The 22,212-nt window shown below is 37.0% G+C and overlaps 1 protein-coding gene across 10 annotated transcripts in view; it reads right to left on the bottom strand.

Annotated features, from left to right (window-relative positions):
* The window catches only part of KTN1 (kinectin 1), a 110,785-nt gene that overhangs the window by 75,292 nt on the left and 13,281 nt on the right, over nucleotides 1-22,212 (bottom strand). For all 10 annotated transcript variants that reach the window (XM_028508270.2, XM_036010285.1, XM_036010280.1 and 7 more), the window contains exons 2-3: nucleotides 2,964-3,516; nucleotides 1,340-1,489 (exon numbers count right to left, since the gene is read on the bottom strand). In XM_028508270.2, coding sequence (XP_028364071.1) covers nucleotides 1,340-1,489; nucleotides 2,964-3,486 — 673 coding nt within the window. In that variant the 5' untranslated portion in view covers nucleotides 3,487-3,516. The remainder of the gene's footprint in view (nucleotides 1-1,339; nucleotides 1,490-2,963; nucleotides 3,517-22,212) is intronic.

Below are 22,212 nucleotides of genomic sequence, written 5' to 3'. Positions count from 1 at the left end.
TCTCCTTTCTGATAGTACCTGAAAATTTCTTCTTATAAATCCATTACATTTTAGTCAGTTCTGTTTTTTCTCCTATTTTAACTAAAAATTCATTCACATTTAATTAGTGCTCAAGAAAAACTAAATTTTTCTTTATGTTGGTTCTTTACTGAATTCTTACTGCAACTGGTAATTTTTAATTTAGTTCCTTTCACTTGCTGTATCCCTTACAGGTATATTCTCGCTTCTAATAGTTAAGCCTCTAATTTCTGTGGCACATCTTATTATACTGGTTAAAACTTCCAGAACATTAAAAGTGGAGGAAGGAAGCCTCTTTATTTTGTACCTAATTTTAATGGAAAGAATTCTATGCATGTGAACAAAATCTGATGTCTGTTGATTAGAGATATAAACTTCCATATTTACATGGCAATCTCTCTATATTCCTTTTTGAAAAGACTTCTGGGCATGTATAATTCTTTTATTTGAAACATAATAAATATTTAATGTTATCAAATATTTTGGGGTAACATTTTTCTATATGTACTTATTTGCTGTAATTTTAATGCAAATAACAGAATTTCATTTTTTCCCTATCCAATTTTACTATTTTGTAGCACTAGTTGATACCACAGCCTAGTATTATTTGATAATCTGTTTAAACGACATAAATTTCATAGCTATATTTTTCCTGTGTAATCCTGAACATATAAAAATTGCACCCTCATTTTTAATCGGCTGTTTCCCATGTATACACGCAAATTATATTCAGGAAATAATTGGGAATGTAAAGTAATGAGAGATAAAGCTAATGTCCTTAAGCGTAACACTTAAGTGATCTGGTGTGGCCCAGTGGATTGAGTACAGGCCTACAAACCAAAGAGTTGCCAGTTCAATTCCCAGTCAGAGCACATGCCTGGGTTGCAGGCCAGGTCTCCAGCTGGGGCGTGCGAGAGGCAACCACACATTAATGTTTCTCTCCCTCTCTTTGTCCATCCCTTCTCCTCTCTCTAGAAATAAATATTTTTTTAAAAAGTATTTCAGGAATATTTTTCTTCTATAAAGTTTGTATGCTATTTACATTATTTTTTAAACTTAGTTAAGAATGAGAGAGTATTTATAAATGTTTTATCGTACTTAAAATTCCAATACTTCTTGATTACAAACTTATACCCTGCCTACCTGTCAAAGCACTACAAAGCCACAAAGCTAAAGAGAACCCAGGACTTGCATTAACATTAAAGCTATTACAGTACATATTAAGCTGGGGATTAAAGAGCACAGGAGGACTCTAGGGTCCTTATCAGAGTGTACTTCTCTAGAATTAGTGTTTATAAAATAACATATCAACACATTTCACCATTTTCTGTCTTCTGCTTCTTTGACGAAACTTTCTTCTTTCCTCTTTCTTCTTTGATTAAACTTTCTTGTTTAGTCTCTTGGGGGAGGGGTAATGACTCTTGTTTTTTTGAAGGAGTCAAAAGAGTTTCCACCTTTTTATCCTGATCATCTTTATTAAAAATAAATGAAAAAGCATATTAAAATAAATCAAAACAATGACCACACCAGAAGACACAACTGTTAATGAAAATTCCCAGAATGCTTTACCACTCAAATTTTAAACTCTGATATATAATTCTTCCACTAATAACTTGTCATTCTAGCTTTCTTACTCTGCTACACCTACTCTTTAACTTGCTCCTTCTTTTATATACCATATCTCAGCCACTCCTATTTATTCTGACCACCATAGTTTAGAATTCAACTTAACTTTAGTAAACAATAACCTTGTAACTAGTCTGTATCAAATACTGCCCCATGTAATTTGTACTCCCAAATTCTGCCAAAGTATCTTTCTAAAACATAAATCTGACCGTGTAAACTAACCTGCTTGAAAATCTTCAACAATGACTAAAATATATCCCAGCTCTTTAGCACTGTATACAAAAACCATCATGATCTAACCACTGCATCTGTTCAGCTTTGTTTCCTAACACTCCCTACTTCCTATTTCATGGTTCAACAATACACTATACTCTTGTAACTTTGTGTCTTTACATACAATATTCTGCCAGTGTGGAATGAGACCCCATTATTTGCTTGGTGACATGATTCACTCTGGAAAACCCAGCTTAGGCATTCTCTCTTTTATAAAGCTTTCGGGCCCTGGCCCCCCATAAGTAGTAGCTGTTTGGGCTTCTGTGCTTCTTCTATACTTTATGCATCTCTTCTATGTCACATTTTATTATTGGTTTACATGTTCTTTACCCCTCTTCTTGGAACACCCACCCTATTCCCACCCCTTCCCAGACACCCAAATAAACTAGCTAGTGTTTACTCAATCTTTTAGACTGATTTCAGTCATTATATGATCTAAGTGGCCAATACAGAACTCTTATACTGGTTTAGATATACCTAGATCATTATATAAAACATTTTATTTTATAATATTTATGTCTGTGTCTACAACTAGCATGTGAATACCTTGAAAATACACTATTCATCTCTGTAGTCCTAGAACTTAGTATAATGCCTACCATAAAACAGATGTATATAACTGTTGGCAAAATCAGTCAAGGGTGAAAAGGGATATCTGATTTATCTCTTCATCTTTAATTCCTATCACAGTGATTAGAGAGTATTGACTGAAGTAACTGTAAACATTTCTAACTGCTGACACTTACAGGTCCTTAGTGGTGTTAGTAAAAGAGTTAATTTTGTATATTTCTACTAAAGGTCTTTCCAATATTTGTAATATGAATTTTAATTATAAATGCAGTTTTATAATCAATACTAATTATTTCTACCGGCACTAAATGTTAATGAAAGCACCACACAGTAAAAAGGATAATGACCTTGGCTTTAGGCTACGTATTTAACATTCTGTGCACATACCTAATAAAATATCAGAATTTCAAAATATAAAATTATTAAAACAAATAAACAAATAAAATCAGCCAATAAAGTTAAATAGATTATAATACCGCTTCCATTTTTAGACTTCTTCTGCCCTGGTTTCTTCTTTGAAGCAACTGCTTCAGAGGGGGGGGTGGGCTGTACAGTAACTGGGACAGGTTCTACTTTTTTGCCTGGAATCTTTGATATATCACTTTCTTTGGTGACCTGCTCTTCAAGTACAGGCTTGTGTTTCTTTTCCTTCTTTTTTCTTTCTCTAACACTACTTGAAGTTTCAGCCACGTTCAGTGCAACAGGCACAAGTTGCTCATCTTCTACAGCCAAGGCATCAGATAACTTAAAGTCCCGGGGTACGCTTTCAGAATCGGATTCATGGAGGTTCCCATTCTGGATTTCTTTCTTTTTATTCTTTTTCTTTTCTGCTTTCTTTTTATCTGTTTTGGTAGGAATAAGTTTTTGTTCTCTTTTCTGTTTTTCAAGAACTTCATCATATAATGTTTCTTTCATGAAAAGCCAGAAGAAGAGGAAAATTACTGTAATAACTACTGAAGGAATAAGAACAATAAAATATGTTGACTCATAAAACTCCATCGTGCTTTTGTTGATGTGATTCTATAAAACCTAAAAGGGGAAAGGAAAAAAAAACTAAATTAGTCTTGTAAAAATTAAATACACAACACGTCTGCTATTTCAAGTAGTATTTTAGATCTAAACTAATTTACAAATTTAAGCAGGTTAGTAGTTGAAATCACATACTTTATCAAATACACTATGAAGAAATATGTATAATAACTAGAAAGGATGTAACATATCCTTCTATTTTTCAATCACGTGAGAAAAATAACTGACATTTCCCCACAAAATATCCACTTTTGACCATTAGTATTTAGCTTCTTTTATCATGAAATGTTGATAAATACTATTATATGTGAAAATAAAGAAGCATTAACTATTACCAACACACTGGATATTCACTAAAAGTATCACACTCCTAATGGAAAAAAAAAAATAGAGGTGGTTCATTTAGAGAGTTGAGTCCATTTGCAAACTGCTAGCACCTTTATTCCAGTGACTAACAGCTTCATGATGTGGTGGCATACATCAAGAATATGAAAATATATTAAGCCAAAATCTAAATGTTAGAATGGCTCTGGCCTGTGTTGCTCAGTTGGTTGTAATGTCATTCCATTAACCAAAAGGTCACGGGTTTGGTTCCCAGTGAAGGCACATGCCTAGGCTGGGGTTCAGTCCAGGTTGGGAGTGTGTGTGACAGTGGACCGATGGATGATGTGCCTCAGATCGATGTTTCTCTTCCTCTCTCTCTCCCTTCCCCTTTCTCCAAAATCAATAAGCATGCCTTCGGGTGAGGATAAAAAAAATGTTACAGTATATCATCTGGCATTAAAATAAATTATAAATTAGATGCTTTGCTTTTCTTGATTTTTTCAAGGTACTCCTTACTGAAAACAAGTTGTATTGCAAAAGCAAAACTGGCTATGACCATCCATCCCAACCATTAAGAGAGGCTTCGCTTCATCAACGGAATATGGGTCCTGCTTTTAGATTAACCCAATAAATAGCTTCAGGAAATAAAAGTGTGATCTGAATCTGCCTACCCAGATCTGCCTTGAATTATATCCCTCATATGAAGGGTAGTTTCAGCTAAAATTAAACCTCAAAGTAAGAATGATTCTGATGTTTATAGTTTAGATAACACTATTCCTATAGACGTGTATAAGCCACAGAAAGTGGCTTGTATTCTTGTAACTCATCTCAAATTTATTGTGGAAAAAGGCAAGGTACGTAACACAGATGAAATTAAATCCCATAATTAAAGTTAACTTTTGAAACTTTAATGTACAAATAAATCTGAGAGTTTTAAAAGTTTTTAAGTCCTGACTGGTATGGCTAAAGCAAAAGGTCGCTGATTCCATTCCTGGTCAGGGCCCATGTCTGGGTTGCAGGTTCAGTCCCCAGTCAGGGCACATTCAAGAGGCAATAAATTGATGTTTCTCTCTTTTCCCTTTCTCCCTCCCTTCCTCTCTCTCTAAAAATAAATAAACAAAAATCTTTTTTTAGGTTTAATTTTTGATCTAAAGACTTAAAAACAGATAATGATTAGATAAAGAAACCAAATTCCACCTAAACAGAAGAATCATTATTCTAAGTATTTCAGAATTACTTATCTCCTTTAAAGTTGGATAAATTTGAGTTTATCCAAAATAAGACTTCACCAGAACTATTTTAATAAGACTCATGAATTTTCCAAGATAAAATAAAGCTAGTCACCATTGTCTAACTGCTGTATATTGATTACATAATAAACTTAAGCTTATTAAGTTTAACTTTGTCTTTCAACATATATGTCATTTTAAAATGCAGATACACTTTATTCAAGTTACAGCAGGAATAGTCTAAGTCTGAAAATAGCAAGAAATGTAACCTGAGAAAACAGATGTTTATTAGGCACATTATTAACCTTTGTGATTGAAACAGCATTTGTTAACATCTTGCACTTGCATAAGCAATATTTTAATTGGTATTAACACAATCCTGGGCTTCTTAAGAAAAGTTTTTAACAAGTTGAAGGAGAATAGCAATCACGTGCTAACAAAATACTAAAACAGAGTTTATACAGAACTGTTATTTCCTGATAGTTCATGAACTATCTAAGTTTTTAACTGATTAGACATATTTTACTTACGAGTGCTTTTAGGGAGCAGAAACCATGTTTTATTTTGTTTTCTTACTTGTCTGTTTGTTTTAATACTACTGAGTTCCGGCCAAGATGGAGGCATGGGTAGATACGCTTTACTTCCTTGCACAACCAAAAGTTAACAACCAACTTAAAAACAAAAAACAACCAGAACAGCCAGAAAATCAAACTGGATTAAAGTCCAACAACCAAGAAGTCAAAGAAGAAACATGTATGCAGACTGGTAGAAGGGGCACAGATGGCAAGCCAGGGTGGGTAGGACGCACGATGGCTGGCAGACCTCAGTGGGCCAGGCAGTGGCTGGTGGACCAGAATATCCGACATTCAGGTGCAGATAAGCCAGGATGAACAACAGAAGAGCAAGACAAACCACACAAACGAGGGTTCCAGTGCAGGAAAAGAAAGTCTTAAAAACCTCTGGCTGTAAATTCCTGTGGGGGTTGTGGCAGCAGAAGAAACTCCCAGTCTCACAGGAGATCCTTTAGAGAGGCTCATGGGATCCTACGAAGTACACAAGCCCGCCCACCTGGGAATCAGCACCTGGGAATCAGCACCTGAAAGGACACAATCTGCTTGTGGTAAGCGAGGAAGTAACGGAGAGTGGAGCAAAAGCCAAGAATGTGGCATTGTTCCCTCTCTGACCCCTCCCCCACAAACAGTGCCACAACACAGTGACATGGGTTGCCTTGCCCTGCCCTGGCAAATACCTAAGGCTCCACCCCTTACAACATTACAGGAACTCAGAGACAAAGAAATATGGCCCAAATGATGAACAGACCAAAACTTCAGAAAAGGGACTAAGCAAGGAGGAGAAAAGACAACCTATCAAATGCAGAGTTCAAAACACTGGTAATCAGGATGCTCACAGAAATGTTTAAGTATGGTCATCAAACAAAGGAAGAAATGAAGGCTATACAAAGTGAAATAACAGGAAATCTACAGGGAACCAAGAGTGAAGGGATGGAAACCAGGACCCCAATCAGTAATTTGGAACAAAAGGAAGAAATAAACATCCAAGTGAAACATAATGAAGAAACAAGAATTCAAAAAAAATGCAGAGTCTAAAGAATCTCTGGGACAATTTTAAATGTTCCAACATCCAAATCATAGGGGTCCCAGAAGGAGAAGAGGAAAAGCAAGAAATTGAAAAACATACTTGAAAAAATAATGAAGGAAAACTTCCGCAATCTTCATTTAAATTTAAAATTTTGAATTGAAAATGCAATATGCTTAGTAGTGTTCCATAAATAGATTCACGTATAATCTAGCTGAGGAAGCAAGTACATAGTATCTATAAACCAGAAGGGAAAAAAAAAAAACCCTAACCTAAGCCTCAATGTGGTCCTGATCTTCCAGCTCAGGTACCAATCCCTATAGCTAGTCCTCCTTCTCCTAAAATTCTGAAGCCCTTATTCTCTCCACACACATTCACAGAATTCCAAGACAGGAGACAATCTAACCATTATTGGAAAGTACTGAAGTGTAATAAAGATAAAAGAACAGACAATAATGGTACTCAAAATCTAAAATGGATCCAAATAGATTTTTAAAATTTAGTTAATTGTAAGTTAGTTCAAATCAGCAAAGGAAAGGCTAAATCATTCAAATCAAAGAAAAACACCCACAGGGATTAAAGTTTTAGGCATAAAAAAACATATAAAGTACTTGAAGAAAACACTAAGTAGACTCTTCTTATTTTGTACAGTTACATATGCTTAAAAGTTTACAAGCGTATTACATCTGCAATAAGAATTTTTAAAAATGTGATTCTATAAGTAATAAGAAAAAGACACTGATGAGAAAATCAGACAAAGCATTAATCAATTTCTTTAAATAACCATCAAAATATATAAACTCATCTAAATTCCCACTCTCTAGTCAGTATAATGGCCCCTGAGTCCACAAAACAATTATAAAATTATCTTTTAAAATGAGAGGGAAAAGATTCAAAGTAATCAAAAGACAAGATGATCTAATAAATCAAACATTGAGGTACCTGACATGGTAACTCCATTTATAACAGCTTTCCTAAAATTAACTTTAGAGGTTACACTGAAATCTCGAAGCTGTGGTGCAATTGCACCTTTTAAATTGCAACACATAGTTATTTCTATGACTCACAGCTTATTACCACACTCCTTAAGATATTTCAACAACAGTCATTCTGAAGTACTACTACTATTACCAAAATCTGAAACGAATCCAACTAATGCCAGAATGACTAATTTAATTTCTCCATTAGGTATTAGAACACAACACACTTTATTTTTTAATTGAATTTATTTATCCTTTAAATTCAATAGATAAGTCAGTTTGAACAGGTTCTCCAAGAAACTGACAAGGTAGCTGCTGAAAGTTACACCAATATCTTTCACACTTTTGTTTACTCATCCATCAAGCCCAAACTAGTCCTTTTTCTCAGGAAAAGACATTACTCATTTAAAAACACCTCCACAGAAGTCTTATTAACCAATGTCACTCCAATAAATTTAATTAAGAAAAACAACTCCACAAGACAATCTAGTTAAAAACTTCTTTTGTAAGGAAACCAACTTATAATTAGACAAAAATTTGTTTTTTAAATTATTCATTATATTTTATTGATCATGCTATTACAATTGTCCCAATTTTGTCCCTTTTGCCCCCCATCAAGCCCCCCACTCCCTCAGGCAATCCCCATACCATTGTCCACATCCATGAGTCATGTGTATGTTCTTTGGCTACTATGTGTCTTACACTGTACTTTATATCCCCATAAATATTCTGTAACTAGTAATTTGTGCACCTTAATACCTTCACCTGTTTACCCAACCCTGCAACTCCCCTCTCATCTGGCAACCATCAAAACATTCCCTGTATTTCTCATTTGGTTTCTGTTCTGTTTATTTTGTTTTTTAGATTCAATTGTTGATAGATATGTATTTATTGCCGTTTTATTGTTCATAGTTTTGAACTTCTTAAAAACCCTTTTAACATTTCATATAATGTTGGTCTGTTTGTGCTGAACTCCTTTAGTTCTGTCTTATCTGGGAAGCGCTTTATCTGCCCTTCAATTCTAAATGATAGATTTGCTCAATAGAGTAATCTAAGTTGTAGGCCCTTGCTTTTATCACATTGAATACTTCTTGCCAGTCTCTTCTAACCTGCAAAGTTCCTTTTGAGAAGTCAGCTGACAGAATTGGAGGAGCACCAACAACGTAGGTTAACTAACTGCTTTTTTCTTGCTGCTTTTAAGATTCTCCCTGTCTTTAACCTTTTGCATTTTAATTATGATGTGTCTTGCTGTGGGTCTGAGTTCACCTTGTTCGGGACTCCCAGCACTTCCTGGATTTGTATGTCTATTTTTTCCACCAAGTTATTAAAGTTTTGTCATTATTATTTGAATAGGTTTCCAATTTCTCTCCTCTCCCTCCAGCACCCCCATGCTGCAAATGTTGTCCCAGAGACTCCATACACTATCCAATCCTCATTATTTTTTATTCTCTTTTCTTTTTCCTATTCTGAATGGTTGTTTTTTGCTTCCCTATATTCCAAATCGCTGTTTTGATTCTTGACTTTATCCACTCTATTGATGATTCCCTGTAAGTTAATCTTTAATTGGTGTCCTTCATTTCTGACTGGATCTTTTGTATGCTGTTAAGGGTCTCACTAAGTTCCTTGAGCACCCTTATAACCAGTGTTTTGAACTCTGCCTCTAGTAGTTTGCTTGTCTCCATTTATTACTTTTTCTGGAGTTCTGTTCTTTCATTTAGGGCCTATTTCTTGGTCTCCTCATTTTGGCAGCCTCCCTCTGTTTGTTTCTATGTATTAGATACCATGCCTGGTAGAGTGTCCTAATGTAGTAGGTGTCTTGTAGGGTCCAGTGGCACAACCTCTCCTATTACCCAATATGAGTACTTGAGGTGAAGCCACTGTGTAAGCTATGTACACCCTCCTGCTGTAGTTGAACCTTGACTGCTATTGGCACATCCAAGATCAGCCACCACCTGCATTCTGTCTAGGACCATACAGCATAAGATACAAGGCAACCTGCAAATAGCTGCTACTTGTGCTGGGCTTGGAGGTACCCAGGCAAGGCCAAGCGGTGAACCAATACTGGCTGTTCCTAGTGCCAGGCCTGGGAGCAACTGAGCAAGAGGTTGGGGCTCACTGAAGCCAGATCTGCTTGTTTAGATAGAATTTAGGAAAATCTGAAGCATGTGCCCATACAAGCCATATGTATGGAAAAGCCACTCAAAACAGCTTGAGTGGGCCTGAAAGTTGGGTGGAGTGGAGCCTTAGAAAATCACCAGGGGCAAACAGTGTAAGCCAGGTTGATGGACACTTATAAATAGCACCCCCTGCTGGCTCTGTGGCTCTGTTGGGGAGGGCTCAGAAAACAGTGGCCTCTGCCAGCACTTCTGTCTGGGGGAAAGCTGCACCCCAGCTCTCACCTTGATGCTGGACAGTTCACTTCCTCCCAATATGTTTCTAATGCCTTTCAATCTGCTGCCCCTGCACTAGAGCTCAGAGGGAGTGAGTCTGAGTGTTAGCATGGGCCCTTTAAGAGGAATTGCCAGGGAGTCCAGCAGTTTCCATCTTCCACAGCCTCTATCCCCACTGGTTTTTACAGCCAGAAGTTATGGAGACTTCTCTTCCTGGCACTGGAACCCTTAGCTGGGGGACTTAGTGTAGGACCAGGACCCTCTGCCCCTGAGATATCCCTCCCAGTTTTTATCTGCTACCCATGGGTGTGAAATCAGCCCATTCTGCATATCTGCCCTTCCCACCAGTCTAGTTGTAGTTTCTTCTTTAATTCCTCAGTCGTCAGACTTCCATTCAGCTCGATTTCTGATGGTTCTGAATAATGGTTGTTTTATAGTTTAGTTGTAATTTTGATGTGGTTGTGCAAAGAGGCAAGCCATGTCTACCTACATTGCCATCTTGACCAGAAGTCCAAAGTTAGAAGTTTTAAAACCAAAAACTGAAAACACTTTAAATACCCAGTATTTCAAATCAATACATAAAATAAGTTTCCAATGATAAGAACATAAATCATAAATTATTCAAAAATTAACATCAGAACATGAAACTTACACCAATAATGCAGTAACTGTAAAACAGCTATACCATATACAGAAGACTTTCTCCCCTAAAATCTGTAATCTTGACCTACCTTTACTTTTTATAAGAATACTAGGTTGCAAAGGGCCAACTACTCCTACTAGCCATCCCGGGATTGGACCCGATGGTCAGTGAGCCTATGCCTGAAATCCAGGAATGTGCACCTTCCATAAGCCCCTTTTATATCTTTAGAAAAGATGTCAGAACATTCTAGTTTTAATCTAAAATCTTACCTCTCTATAACTTCTCCCTGTAGCCCTATATCTATCTTAACCTCATCAAGCAGGTCTAGTCCCACTACATGAGGTAGTCCTAATAAGTGGTGTCTGTTATCTGTTAAATTTTCCAGAAACAGAAAACCTACTTCAAAATCTGTTATCCCTTAGGAAAGTTTGGCTTGGATGTTAAAGTTGAACATAACAGGCTGATAAAATAACTCTTAGATGCATCACCTTAAGTCACTCAACAATGAAAGTATTAAAATGATAAAATGTTATATATATTCTTTTTTATTTCCAGAAAAGACACCATACTTAAAAACATCATTCACATACTAAACATAAAATGGAAATAACAAGCCAAGAATGTCAAATACTATCCAAAAGTCCTTAAGGGAACTAATGAAAAAACTTCACTTATGAAACAAGAATTTAAAAAACTTGCCCAAAAACAGTCAAACACAAACAGAAATAGCCACAAATACCTAGGAAAGTTTCGTATATCATCAATGGCCCATTTCAAATCAACAGAAAAAAAATAACAGATTATTTAAGAAGTAGTACTGGCACAAATGACAGCCATTTGGGGTTGGGGGGGGGAATTAAGCCCCTACTTCAGCTCTATATGGATCAAAGTTTTATTTTAGGCAAAAAATAAGTAATTAATCTAAAAAAATGACATATGTAGTTGCCTTTACTTACAAATATGTTATAATGTGAAAGATGAACCCAAAAGGAAAATGGTTGAAGGACATATGTAAAAGTTTCCCAGAGGGAAAAAAAAAAAAGATAATCTGTATGTACTTTTTAGTGAAAATTCAGTCACATTAAAGAAATTAAAACAGTATGCCAACTCTCTCGACTTGGTCTTAGCAGAACAAGAACACATGCGAATGAGATTACAAGGAACAGGAGGAAAGACTGGAGATGATACACATGTTCATTATCTTGACTGTGATAGTTTCACCAGTGTACAGGTGTGCCAAAATTTATCATGTACACTTCAATATGTCAATCACACCTCAATAAAGCTATCTAAAAAAAAAAAAAATCAGGCCTAGGCCAGAGTGAAAATCAGTCTTCTCCTACAGTGTTACTTTAATTATAACAACTGCAATCCATTTAGAAAATTGGACAAATCTTAAAGTATAAAAATACTGAACACTACTTTTCTGGTAGTTTATTCCACAGATATAATCACACAAATACAAAGATATAATCAAAAATTTTTTAGCCCTGGACAGTGCAGCTCAGTTGGTTGAAGCATTGTCCCATAATCAAAAGTTCATGGGTTCAATTCCCCATCAGGGAACATGCCTAAGTTGCAGGTTCAATCCCCAGTCTAGGCACATTTGATCCCCAGTCCCAGTGTATATGAGAAGGCAACCAATCAATGGTTCTCTCTCACATCAATTTCTCTCTCCCTTCTCTCTAAAGCATTAAAAAAAAATGCCCACTTTTAGCATTGTAACTTTATAAAACTAGCAAGAGCCCTGTCCGGTGTGGTTCAGTTGGTTGAACATTCTCCCACAGAGTAAAGATCACTGGTTCCTCTGCCAGTCAGGGCACATGCCTGGGTTGCCAGTTCAGTGTCTGGTTGGGGCACATATGAGAGGCAACCAATCAATGTTTTTCTCTCACATTAATGTTTCTCTCCCTTTCTGTCCCCCTTCCCTGCCATCTCCCTAAAAAATAAATGAAATGTTTTTAAAATAAAATAAACAAATAAAACTAGAAAGAGCCATGTCTGACATTAGGAAAGTGACTAGTTAAGCTTGCTGTAGAACTTTACATGTAATATGGGAAACATTAAAAAAATGTTGTAAATAAACCAAAATATATAAAAAGCAAGTTGCAAAACAGTATAAAGAGAAAATTGTGCTTTAAGTGACAGTCATGCTCATATATACTTAATAAACTCCTGGAAGACACAGTAGAAACCATTAACTACATGGTGACGTCTAGGTACTCTTCCTAGTAACTTTTTACCTTATGTATTTCAGAATGTTTACATAGTCCCACCATGCACACGTATTACTAAATCATGAATTTTAAAAACTAACTTGACAAATCCACTTCTAGCAAAAATTCTTCCAAATAAACAGAAATGGAGATCACACAGAGGGTTATCAGTGGGGAGGAGAATGGGGGGAAAGGCACAAGGATTAAGAAGCACAAATTGGTAGGTACAAAATAGACAGGAGGAGGTTGAGAATAGTATAGGAAATGGAGAAGCCAAAGAACTTATATGTACGACTCATGGACATGAACTAAGGCACAGGGGGAATGCAGGTGGGAGGGAGGGTATAGGGCAGAGGGGAATTGGGGGGAGGGGGAGGAATGGCACAATTGTAATAGCATAATCAATAAAACATTTTTTAAAAGACAGAAACAAAACAAAACAAGTCCAAGTCATATATACTTATATACCATATAAGTCTCTGGAGGAAAATTCCTTCTACCCAGTCTAGCCTGCACAGTACAGTATTTGCAGACTCACTCTTGCTAAAAGTGAACTTACAACAAAAAATGAAAAAAGCAAACAACCCAAATAGATACCAACAGGGATTACATCCCCAAGAAAGCCAAAAAGAATAATGTAAGAGACAAAAAAAATTTTTTTAGCTATTAGAAGCTAAAAGAAATCACACACATAAAAAAGGAATACAGACACTCATATAAGACCAAAACAACTAAGAGTTGAAGAAACTCCGTTGTGTGTGAGCATCCACCACACATATGCACATACACAAACATGCAGATATTAAAAACTAAATGGACTGATTATCATACACAGTTGAAGAATTACCAGAAAGAGATCTGATTAAAAACTGACACTTCAGCACAACAGAATATATTAAGGAAACATGAGAGAAAAATTAATAGATATGAAGGGGAGAATTAAATGGTTCCATTAAGTCAAATGGAAATCTGAGGAGAGAAAAGAACCATGAAAGATAATATCTGGTGAGATAACAGCTGAGAATTTTCAAAAAATTGATGAAAGATACAAATCTTCTAATTCCAGAAGGGTGACAAAATCTGGACATAATAAATGAAAAGAAAAATACCTAAATCTATGTGTAGTAAAACTGTGTAACTCAAAAGACAACAATGCAGCTGTTAAAAGAAAACACAGAAAAAATTACCTATAAAGGAATGAAATTACACTTACATATTACTCAGCAATAGAATCCCAAGGATAACGGAATAAAATCTCCATAGAAACAATGACCATTAACACAAAATTCCAAAACCAGCTAAACATTGGAATATGCACTTTTCAGAAGCAAATAATGTCTGTCAGCTATGTGTAACAAAACTAATTGTTACCTGGCTGACGTAGCTCAGTGGATTGAGCTCGGGCTGGGAAACAAAGTGTCGCAGGTTCGATTCCCAGCCGGGGTACATGCCTGAGTTGCAGGCCATAACCCCCAGCAACCGCACATTGATGTTTCTCTCTCTCTCTCTCTCTCTCTCTCTCTCTCTCTCTCTCTCTCTCTCTCTATCTCCCTCCCTTCCCTCTCTGAAAATAAATAAATAAAAATCTTTAAAAAAAACTAATTGTTAAGGTTAGCAAATAATAAAAAATACTTTATCTGAAATTTAATAATCTAGAATGTAGCTTTTGTAAATGATTACTTTTTCCAAACAGAATAGGACTGATTATATTATAAAACTCTTTTATTAGGGATTAGAGCTGACCTTTTTCCTAAGAAACTTTTCAAGAACCAAGGGGCAAAAATTCTAGCAAAGTATTTTCTCCTTCTGGCTTTCAATTACAGTGTTCAGAGCTTCCAAGCACAAAGCCACATAAAATTAGGACAAAACTGCACAATATTTTACAATCAAGTACACAATTAAACAACAGTAAAAGCCTTATTTTTTTCTAAAACTGTGCAATCTATTCTACTGTCTATATTTCAATTTCTACACTTCTACAATCTACACTTTAATTTTTATTTTAATGTCAATCCACAAATTCTTACCTCTGCTATTTAAGAGAAAGCAAAGAGTCTACACAAACAGCAAAACTGTGAATAGCAAAATCTTACATATACTCAAAACTCCAAGTACATACAAATGAAAGAATTAAAATAGGGCAACGTACAAAATGGTAGTTATAAAAGTCACAAGGAGTAAGGGATAGCACAGAAAATATAGTCAATAGTGTTGCAGTAGCTCTCAGTGGTACAAGGAGGGTACTTGAGTTATTGGGGGAACACTTTGTAACAAGGTATATGATTGTCATGCCACTGTGTTGTACACCTGAAAGTAATACAAAATAATATTGATTATAAACTGTAAGTGAAAAATAAGACAAACTACTTATGCATTTTCATTTTTATATTTTTCCTAGAGAATTACTTCTTAATAAATTGATTATTAACCCACAGTGCAGTTAAAGAATCTTCTTCCAGTTACAGAAATTGATTAAAGACTTAAATGTAAGACCATAATGTAAGAAACCATAAATTCCTATAAAAAAAAAAAAGTCAATTAGCTGTTTGACAATGGTCTTGGAGAGATGTTTTGCTTATGATGTGAAAAGTACAAGCAAAAATAAAAATCAGCAACGACTATATCAAACTAGAAAGTTTCTGCATGGCAAAACAAAAAACCCCAAAAAAGTGAAAAGGAAATTCACAGACTGAGAGAAAAATATTTGCAAAATACATATCAAATAAGGCATTAGTGTTCAAAATATATAAGGAAGGCACATAACTCAATAGTAAATAATAATAATAATCTGATTTAAAAATGGGCAAAGGACAGGAATGGACATTCTTCCAAAGGAAATACACAAATGGCCAACAGGTACGTGAAAAGGTGCTTGACATTGCCAATCATCAGGGAAATGCAAATCCAAACTACAAATATATATGACCTTACACCTATCAGAACGGCTATTACCAAAAAGACAAGATGTAACAAGTACTGGCTATTTGTGTGTGTGTGTGTGTGTGTGTGTGTGTGTGTACTGGCTACACATACATACGATATTTTGCCATGAAAAAGAAGATCCTGCCATTTGCAACAACAAGGATGGTACTTGAGGGTATTGTACTTTGTGAAATAAATCAGAGAAAGACAAATACCATACACTCTCACTTATAGGTGTAATCTAATATCCAAACTCACAGAAAGGAGACTGGTGGGCACAGGAGGATAGGGTGGGGGAGAATTGGTGAAGGTGGTCAAAGAGCACAAGCTTCCAGTTACAATATGAATAAGTTCCACAGCTACTGTAGAAAACAGTAAGGAGGTTCCTCAAAAAAAAAAAAAAAAAAGAAAGAAAGAAAATTGAACTACCATATAATCCAGCAACCCACTTCTGGGTATATATCCAATGGAAATGAAATCACTGTCTCGAAAAGATATCTACACCCCCACTCCCACCCTGTTGAATTAAGCATTATTTATATGTACTTATAATAGCCAAGACATTGAAACAAAGTGTCTGTCAATAGACAAATAAAGAAAATATGATATATATATATATATACACATATATGAAAAATAGTCTATCCAGAAAAACTCCAGCCACTGTTAACGTAACAAGAACCCTTTTCATGACATTCACGTGACCTGGCAGCCAAGGAGAGTGGACTGGAATGTGCACACGTGAACAATGAGTTCAATCACTGTGGTAGTCAGTGGGAGCAGTAGACACCATTGAGTGAGCACGTGTACTGTGTCACTGTCACATTCAAAACCACTGAGCAAGTAGAATAACAAATCTGAATCACATTTTGTGTTAAGCTTGAACATTCATTCCTTCACAGAAACTACTCAAACATCTCAGAAGGTTTTTGGGGACACTGCAATGAGTGCAGCACAAATAAATGCTTCAAAGGTGGTCAAGCATCTACTGAAAGTGATCCACATTCCAGAAGGCCTGCAACAAGCAGAACCCCTGAAAATGTTGAACGTGTACAGGCTGGAAACAACAAAGATCAGCAACTGATACCTGCAAGACTAACTAGAAGCTGATGTGGGGATTCCAAAAACTACTATGTCTGAGATTTTGACACAGGATCTTGCCATGAAACGTGTCGTGGCAAAATTCATGCTGCAGCTTCTGCTACCAAAGCAGAAGGAACATCATGATGTAATTACTAATGACTTGAGTCAAACCACTACTGATAAACCAGGTTTCTTCAAGAAAGTCATAACCAGAGATAGATCATGGGTGCCTACTTTGAAGGAGACTGAGGTGTCATTGTCCTATGTACAATGTTTTTTGTATCTTGTATCTTTTTTAATAAATGTCTCTATTTTTCATATTGTATGCCTGTATACTTTCTGGAATGACTACACACACATACATCATATTCTCTTTATATTCATACATATACACACGCACACATAGGATATTTTGCCATGAAAAAGAAGATCCTGCCATTTGCAACAACAAGGATGGTACTTGAGGGTATTGTACTTAGTGAAATAAATCAGAGAAAGACAAATACCATACACTGTCACTTATAGGTGTAATCTAATATCCAAACTCACAGAGAGGAGACTGGTGGGCACAGGAGGATAGGGTGGGGGAGAATTGATGAAGGTGTCAAAGAGTACAAGCTTCCAGTTATAATATGAATAAGTTCTGAGGATATCATGTACAGCATGGTCACTATAGTTAACATTACTGTACTATACAATTGAAATTTGTTAAGAATATTAAAGGTTCTCACCACAAAAGATAAAAAAATAAAAACTGTAAATATATGGGTTGATGAATGTGTTAACTCACCTTATTGTAGTAATCATTTTGCAATATATACCCATATCAAATCATCACACTGTACACCTTAAACTTACACAATTTTATATGTTAATTATATCTTAATAAAGCTGGAAAAAATAAAATAAAATATAGCCACAAGTAGAGGTCCCTACCCTATGGCCACCCTGCTCCGGAGACTGCTTAGAAACCATGTTTACACAATAACCTCAAGAGCCGCACAAAAATAGGTACTACCTTTAACAGACAGTGCACAGATGCCATGATCCTACATTTCAAGATCCATGAAAAGCCTCTGCTTTCCCCACTATAGAAGATGCCTTCTATAGAAGAGTTTTAAAATAAAACAAGAGCTGTCATGTACTAAAAATAGCAGAAAATAGTTCAACTAAAATTTGTGAATTCAGCCCTGGCTGGTGTGGCTCAGTGGACTGAGTGCTGGCCTATGAACCCAAAGGTCACTGGTTCGATTCCCATTCAAGGCACATGCTTGGGTTGCAAGCGAGGTCTCTAGTCTGGGGAGTATAGAAGGTAACCAACTGATGTATCTCTCACAAATCAGTGTTTCTCTCCCTCTCTTTCTCCCTCCCTCCTCTTCTCTCTAAACGTAAATAAATAAAACCTTTCAAAAGATCAAAACAAATTGGTAAATTCGTTGTGGGTAAATTTAGAAAGTGTCACTAACTAAAAAACATAAGAGCATCAGCCCCAACTGGTGTGGTTCAGTTGGCTGGGCACTGACCTGCAAAGCAAAAGGTCACTGGATTGACTTCCAGTCAGGGCGCATACCTGGTTTGCCAGTTCAGTCCCTGGATGTAGGTTTTTTAAGTTTATTTTTAGGGAGATGGGAAAGGAGGGAGAAAGACATGGAGAGAAACATGGATGGGCTGCCTTACATGCCCCAGGATTTACACGTATAGTGTGATGATTTGATATACGTATGTGCCCTGGGCGGGAATCAAACCAGCAAACTTTCACTTTGCAGGATGACGCCCAACCAACTGAACCGCACTGGTCAGAGCCTAATTCCACTCTTTGTTTTGTTTTGTTTTGTTTTGTTTTTTAATAAAAAGGCTTACTAAGTCAGGAACACCCAATATACACTGTAATGTCTGATTTGGGCAGAACACTTGATAAAATAGATAAGCTATACAAGGAGATAAGACAAGTACTAAACATGGCTGAACAGTAATAGAAATCAGGGAATATTTAAAAGGCTAAATGATCACATCCCAGAGTTGCCCATTAATGGTTTACAAAGTATCTTAATCAATATCAAATGACTCTGCTCTTTCCCTGACCTTACTAACATTTTAATCAGTTACCTGGATAAGACAAGCTTGCCACTTTATAATTTGTTGAACCCAAGGATATCTCAAAAGAGAACAAAGAACAAACCAACTAAATAATGCTTCATAAAATAAGATTTTTATTGTATCCTTTGCTGCCAGACCCTTTCAGTTCCATAACTGGAACAGCAGGAATTCCAATACAAAGGGATACTGTGTTACTTCCGTCTACAGACTTACCTCACTGATTCAGTTAACTGGTTTTCATCAAAGTGACTCCTGACAAGTACTACTTTTCCAACAATGGCCTTTTCTGGGATTAGTGACTGTTCACACAAACACATAAAATAAATATCCTATAAAGAATGAAATTCAACATTATTTCAACCAAAGACACACTCAATTTATTCAATACAGTGGTTTCCAGTTGAAATACATCATGTGTATTGAAGTACTACACACATCTGGATAAACCCAGAACATTTTGCTTTGTCGACATATGCCAAGCAAGAGGAATGCAGAGCTATTATCACCTACTACTCTTCAGGTTTTTCTGCCTATGTTCTATTTCCACATTGCTTAAAGGACTTGTGTTTGGCTCTTATTCCCACAAAGGTGCCACATCTGTGCCACAATGTGACTTTTAAGTGCAGATTGAATGCAACATAACCCTCCAATAATGTTGAAATTGGTGAGGAAAATGGTAGAAAAAGAAGACTTTGCAAAGAATGACACCTCACCAGCCATCACCAAGTTTTCTCTTCCTCCTTTGGCAAATACAGTACACCTTCATTTTATCACATTACATGTTCACAGTGCAATTATTTACTTTCAAATTGTGTTTATACCTATACAAACCAGTCTTCATTGCTAGATTAGTATATCCCTATGTGTGAAAATTGGTTGGTTGGGATGGAATGCAGCATTAAGTTCCCATTAAAATCAATGAAAATGACCCTGGCTGGCATAGCTCAGTGGATTGAGTGCGCGGGCTGCGAACCAAAATGTTGCAGGTTTCATTCCCAGTCAGGGTACATGCCTGGGTTGCAGGCCATGACCCCACCCCACCCCCAGCAACCCCACATTCATGTTTCTCTCTTTCTCCCTCCCTTCCCTCTCTAAAAATAAATAAAATAAAATCTTTTTAAAAAACCTATAAAAATGTATTTTCATATAGCAGCTTTTCATGACTTAGAAGCAAGGTTTCAAGAATGAAACCAGCTATGGCTGGTCTGGCTCAGGGGATTGGAGCATCATTCCATAGACCAAAAGGTCACAGGTTTGATTCCCAGACAAGGCATATATATGTCCAAATTGCAGGAGGTTGTGGGGTTCAATCCCTGGTTGGGACATATCCTGGTTGGGCACATGAGAGAAGGCAACCAATCAATGTTTCAGTTATTCATATTCTCTCTCTCTCTCTCTCTCTCTCTCTTTGACCCTTTCCCTCCCTCCCTCGAAGAATTTCAAAAAATGTTCACAGTGGGTAAAAAAAACATTTTTAACAATGAATTCAAGTCACTGAACAAATGCTAGGTACATTTAATCCCCAAGTTTTAGACAAGTGACAGACTTCAGATAGCAGGGGATACCAGTCCACCTCAAAAAAGAACAATGTCTTCAGCCCCAACTGGACTGGCAAGGGATACCAGACTATAGAAACATGGGATGAGTAAGCTCAACCAGCAGGAATAAGAACAACTAAGGTTTAAGGATTTGGGCTGATTGTAATCATGACAAATTAGTATGATTCTCAAATCACATTTGTTCTAAAGCTGAATAACACCCAAGAAGATTTTGAAAGGGCAGATTTGAGCAAAAGGAGGGAACAGATCACTGAGCTAGAGTACTCAGGATACATTCAGCTGAACTTCAATTAAAAAAATAAAGATTATGGCTGAACTTCCGGCAAGATGGAGGAATAGGTGGATGCACCGTGCCTCCTCGCACAACCAAGATTAGAAAACCAATAATTTACAACAATAATTTACTATCAGAATAACACCCAGATCCAGCAGAGGATTTATCTGAATGGAAGTCGGGCAACCAAGAAGCTGAAGTAGACGCGTTCATCCGGACTGGTAGGAGAAGACGAGCCGGCGGGTGCGGGGCTGGCTCGGGTTGGTTTGGCGCAAAATCGGCGCAAAAGCCATCCGGCGCGCAAGACGGCAGCGGTGATCCCTGAGTACGCAAGCTGCGGCTGGCAGACCCAGAGGGGTAGCGATTGTGGACCAGGGCAGAACTCGCGGCCCAGAAGCCCAGACAAGGGTCTGAGTCCAGGGGAATGGAACTACCGCCATTGTTTTCTCCCGCCCCGCCCCGCCCCCACATATAACGTCACAATCTAGCGACTGGAGTGCCCAGCCCCGGTGAGCACCTAAGGCTCTGCCCCCCCACCGTAACAAGAGCAACCAGACCGGAAAAAAAAAAGGAGAGACAGGGGGAAAAAAAAAACACAAAAAACTATGTTTTCAACAGAGCAGATCAGTCCCCCAGGACTCATTCTTTTGAGCGACCAAGAAGTAGCCAATCTATCAGATGCGCAGTTCAAAACACTGGTGATCAGAAAGCTCACAGAACTGGTTGATTTTGGACGAAATTTAGATGAAAGAATGCAGATTACCATAAAACAGATGCAGGAAGACACTCGGAGGAGAGCCAATAGTGAAAGGAAGGAATATGAGTCTCAAAACAATACAGTGGGCCAGAAGGAAGATAGAATCAACCAAGCAGGAAAGCATGATGAAATAAGAATTCAAAAAATTGAGGAAAAGATTAAGAGCATCCAAGACACCTTTAAACGTTCCAATATCCGAATTATAGGGGTACCAGAATCGGAAGGGGAAAAGCAACAGATTGAGCACATATTTGAACAAATAATAAAGGAGAACTTCCCCAATCTGGCAAAGGGAACAGTCTTCCAAGAAATCCAAGAAGCTCAGAGAGCCCCAAAGAAGTAGGACCCAAGAAGAAACACACCAAGGCACATCATCATTACATTAGCCAAGGTAAAAACAAAGGAGAGAATCCTAGAAGCAGCAAGAAGTAAGGGGACAGTCACCTACAAAGGAGTTCCCATCAGACTGTCAGCTGATTTCTCCAAAGAGACCTTACAGGCAAGAAGGGTCTGGAAAGAAATATTCCAAGTCATGAAAGACAAGGACCTACAACCCAGATTGCTCTATCCAGCAAAGCTTTCATTTAGAATGGAAGGGCAGATAAAGTGCTTCTCAGATAAGGTCA

This window comes from Phyllostomus discolor, chromosome 1 (genome assembly GCF_004126475.2).
Source record: "Phyllostomus discolor isolate MPI-MPIP mPhyDis1 chromosome 1, mPhyDis1.pri.v3, whole genome shotgun sequence".
NCBI classification, from domain to species: Eukaryota; Metazoa; Chordata; class Mammalia; order Chiroptera; family Phyllostomidae; genus Phyllostomus; species Phyllostomus discolor.
Note: the sequence above shows the minus strand (reverse complement) of the source record. Positions and strands in the feature narration are given on the sequence as shown.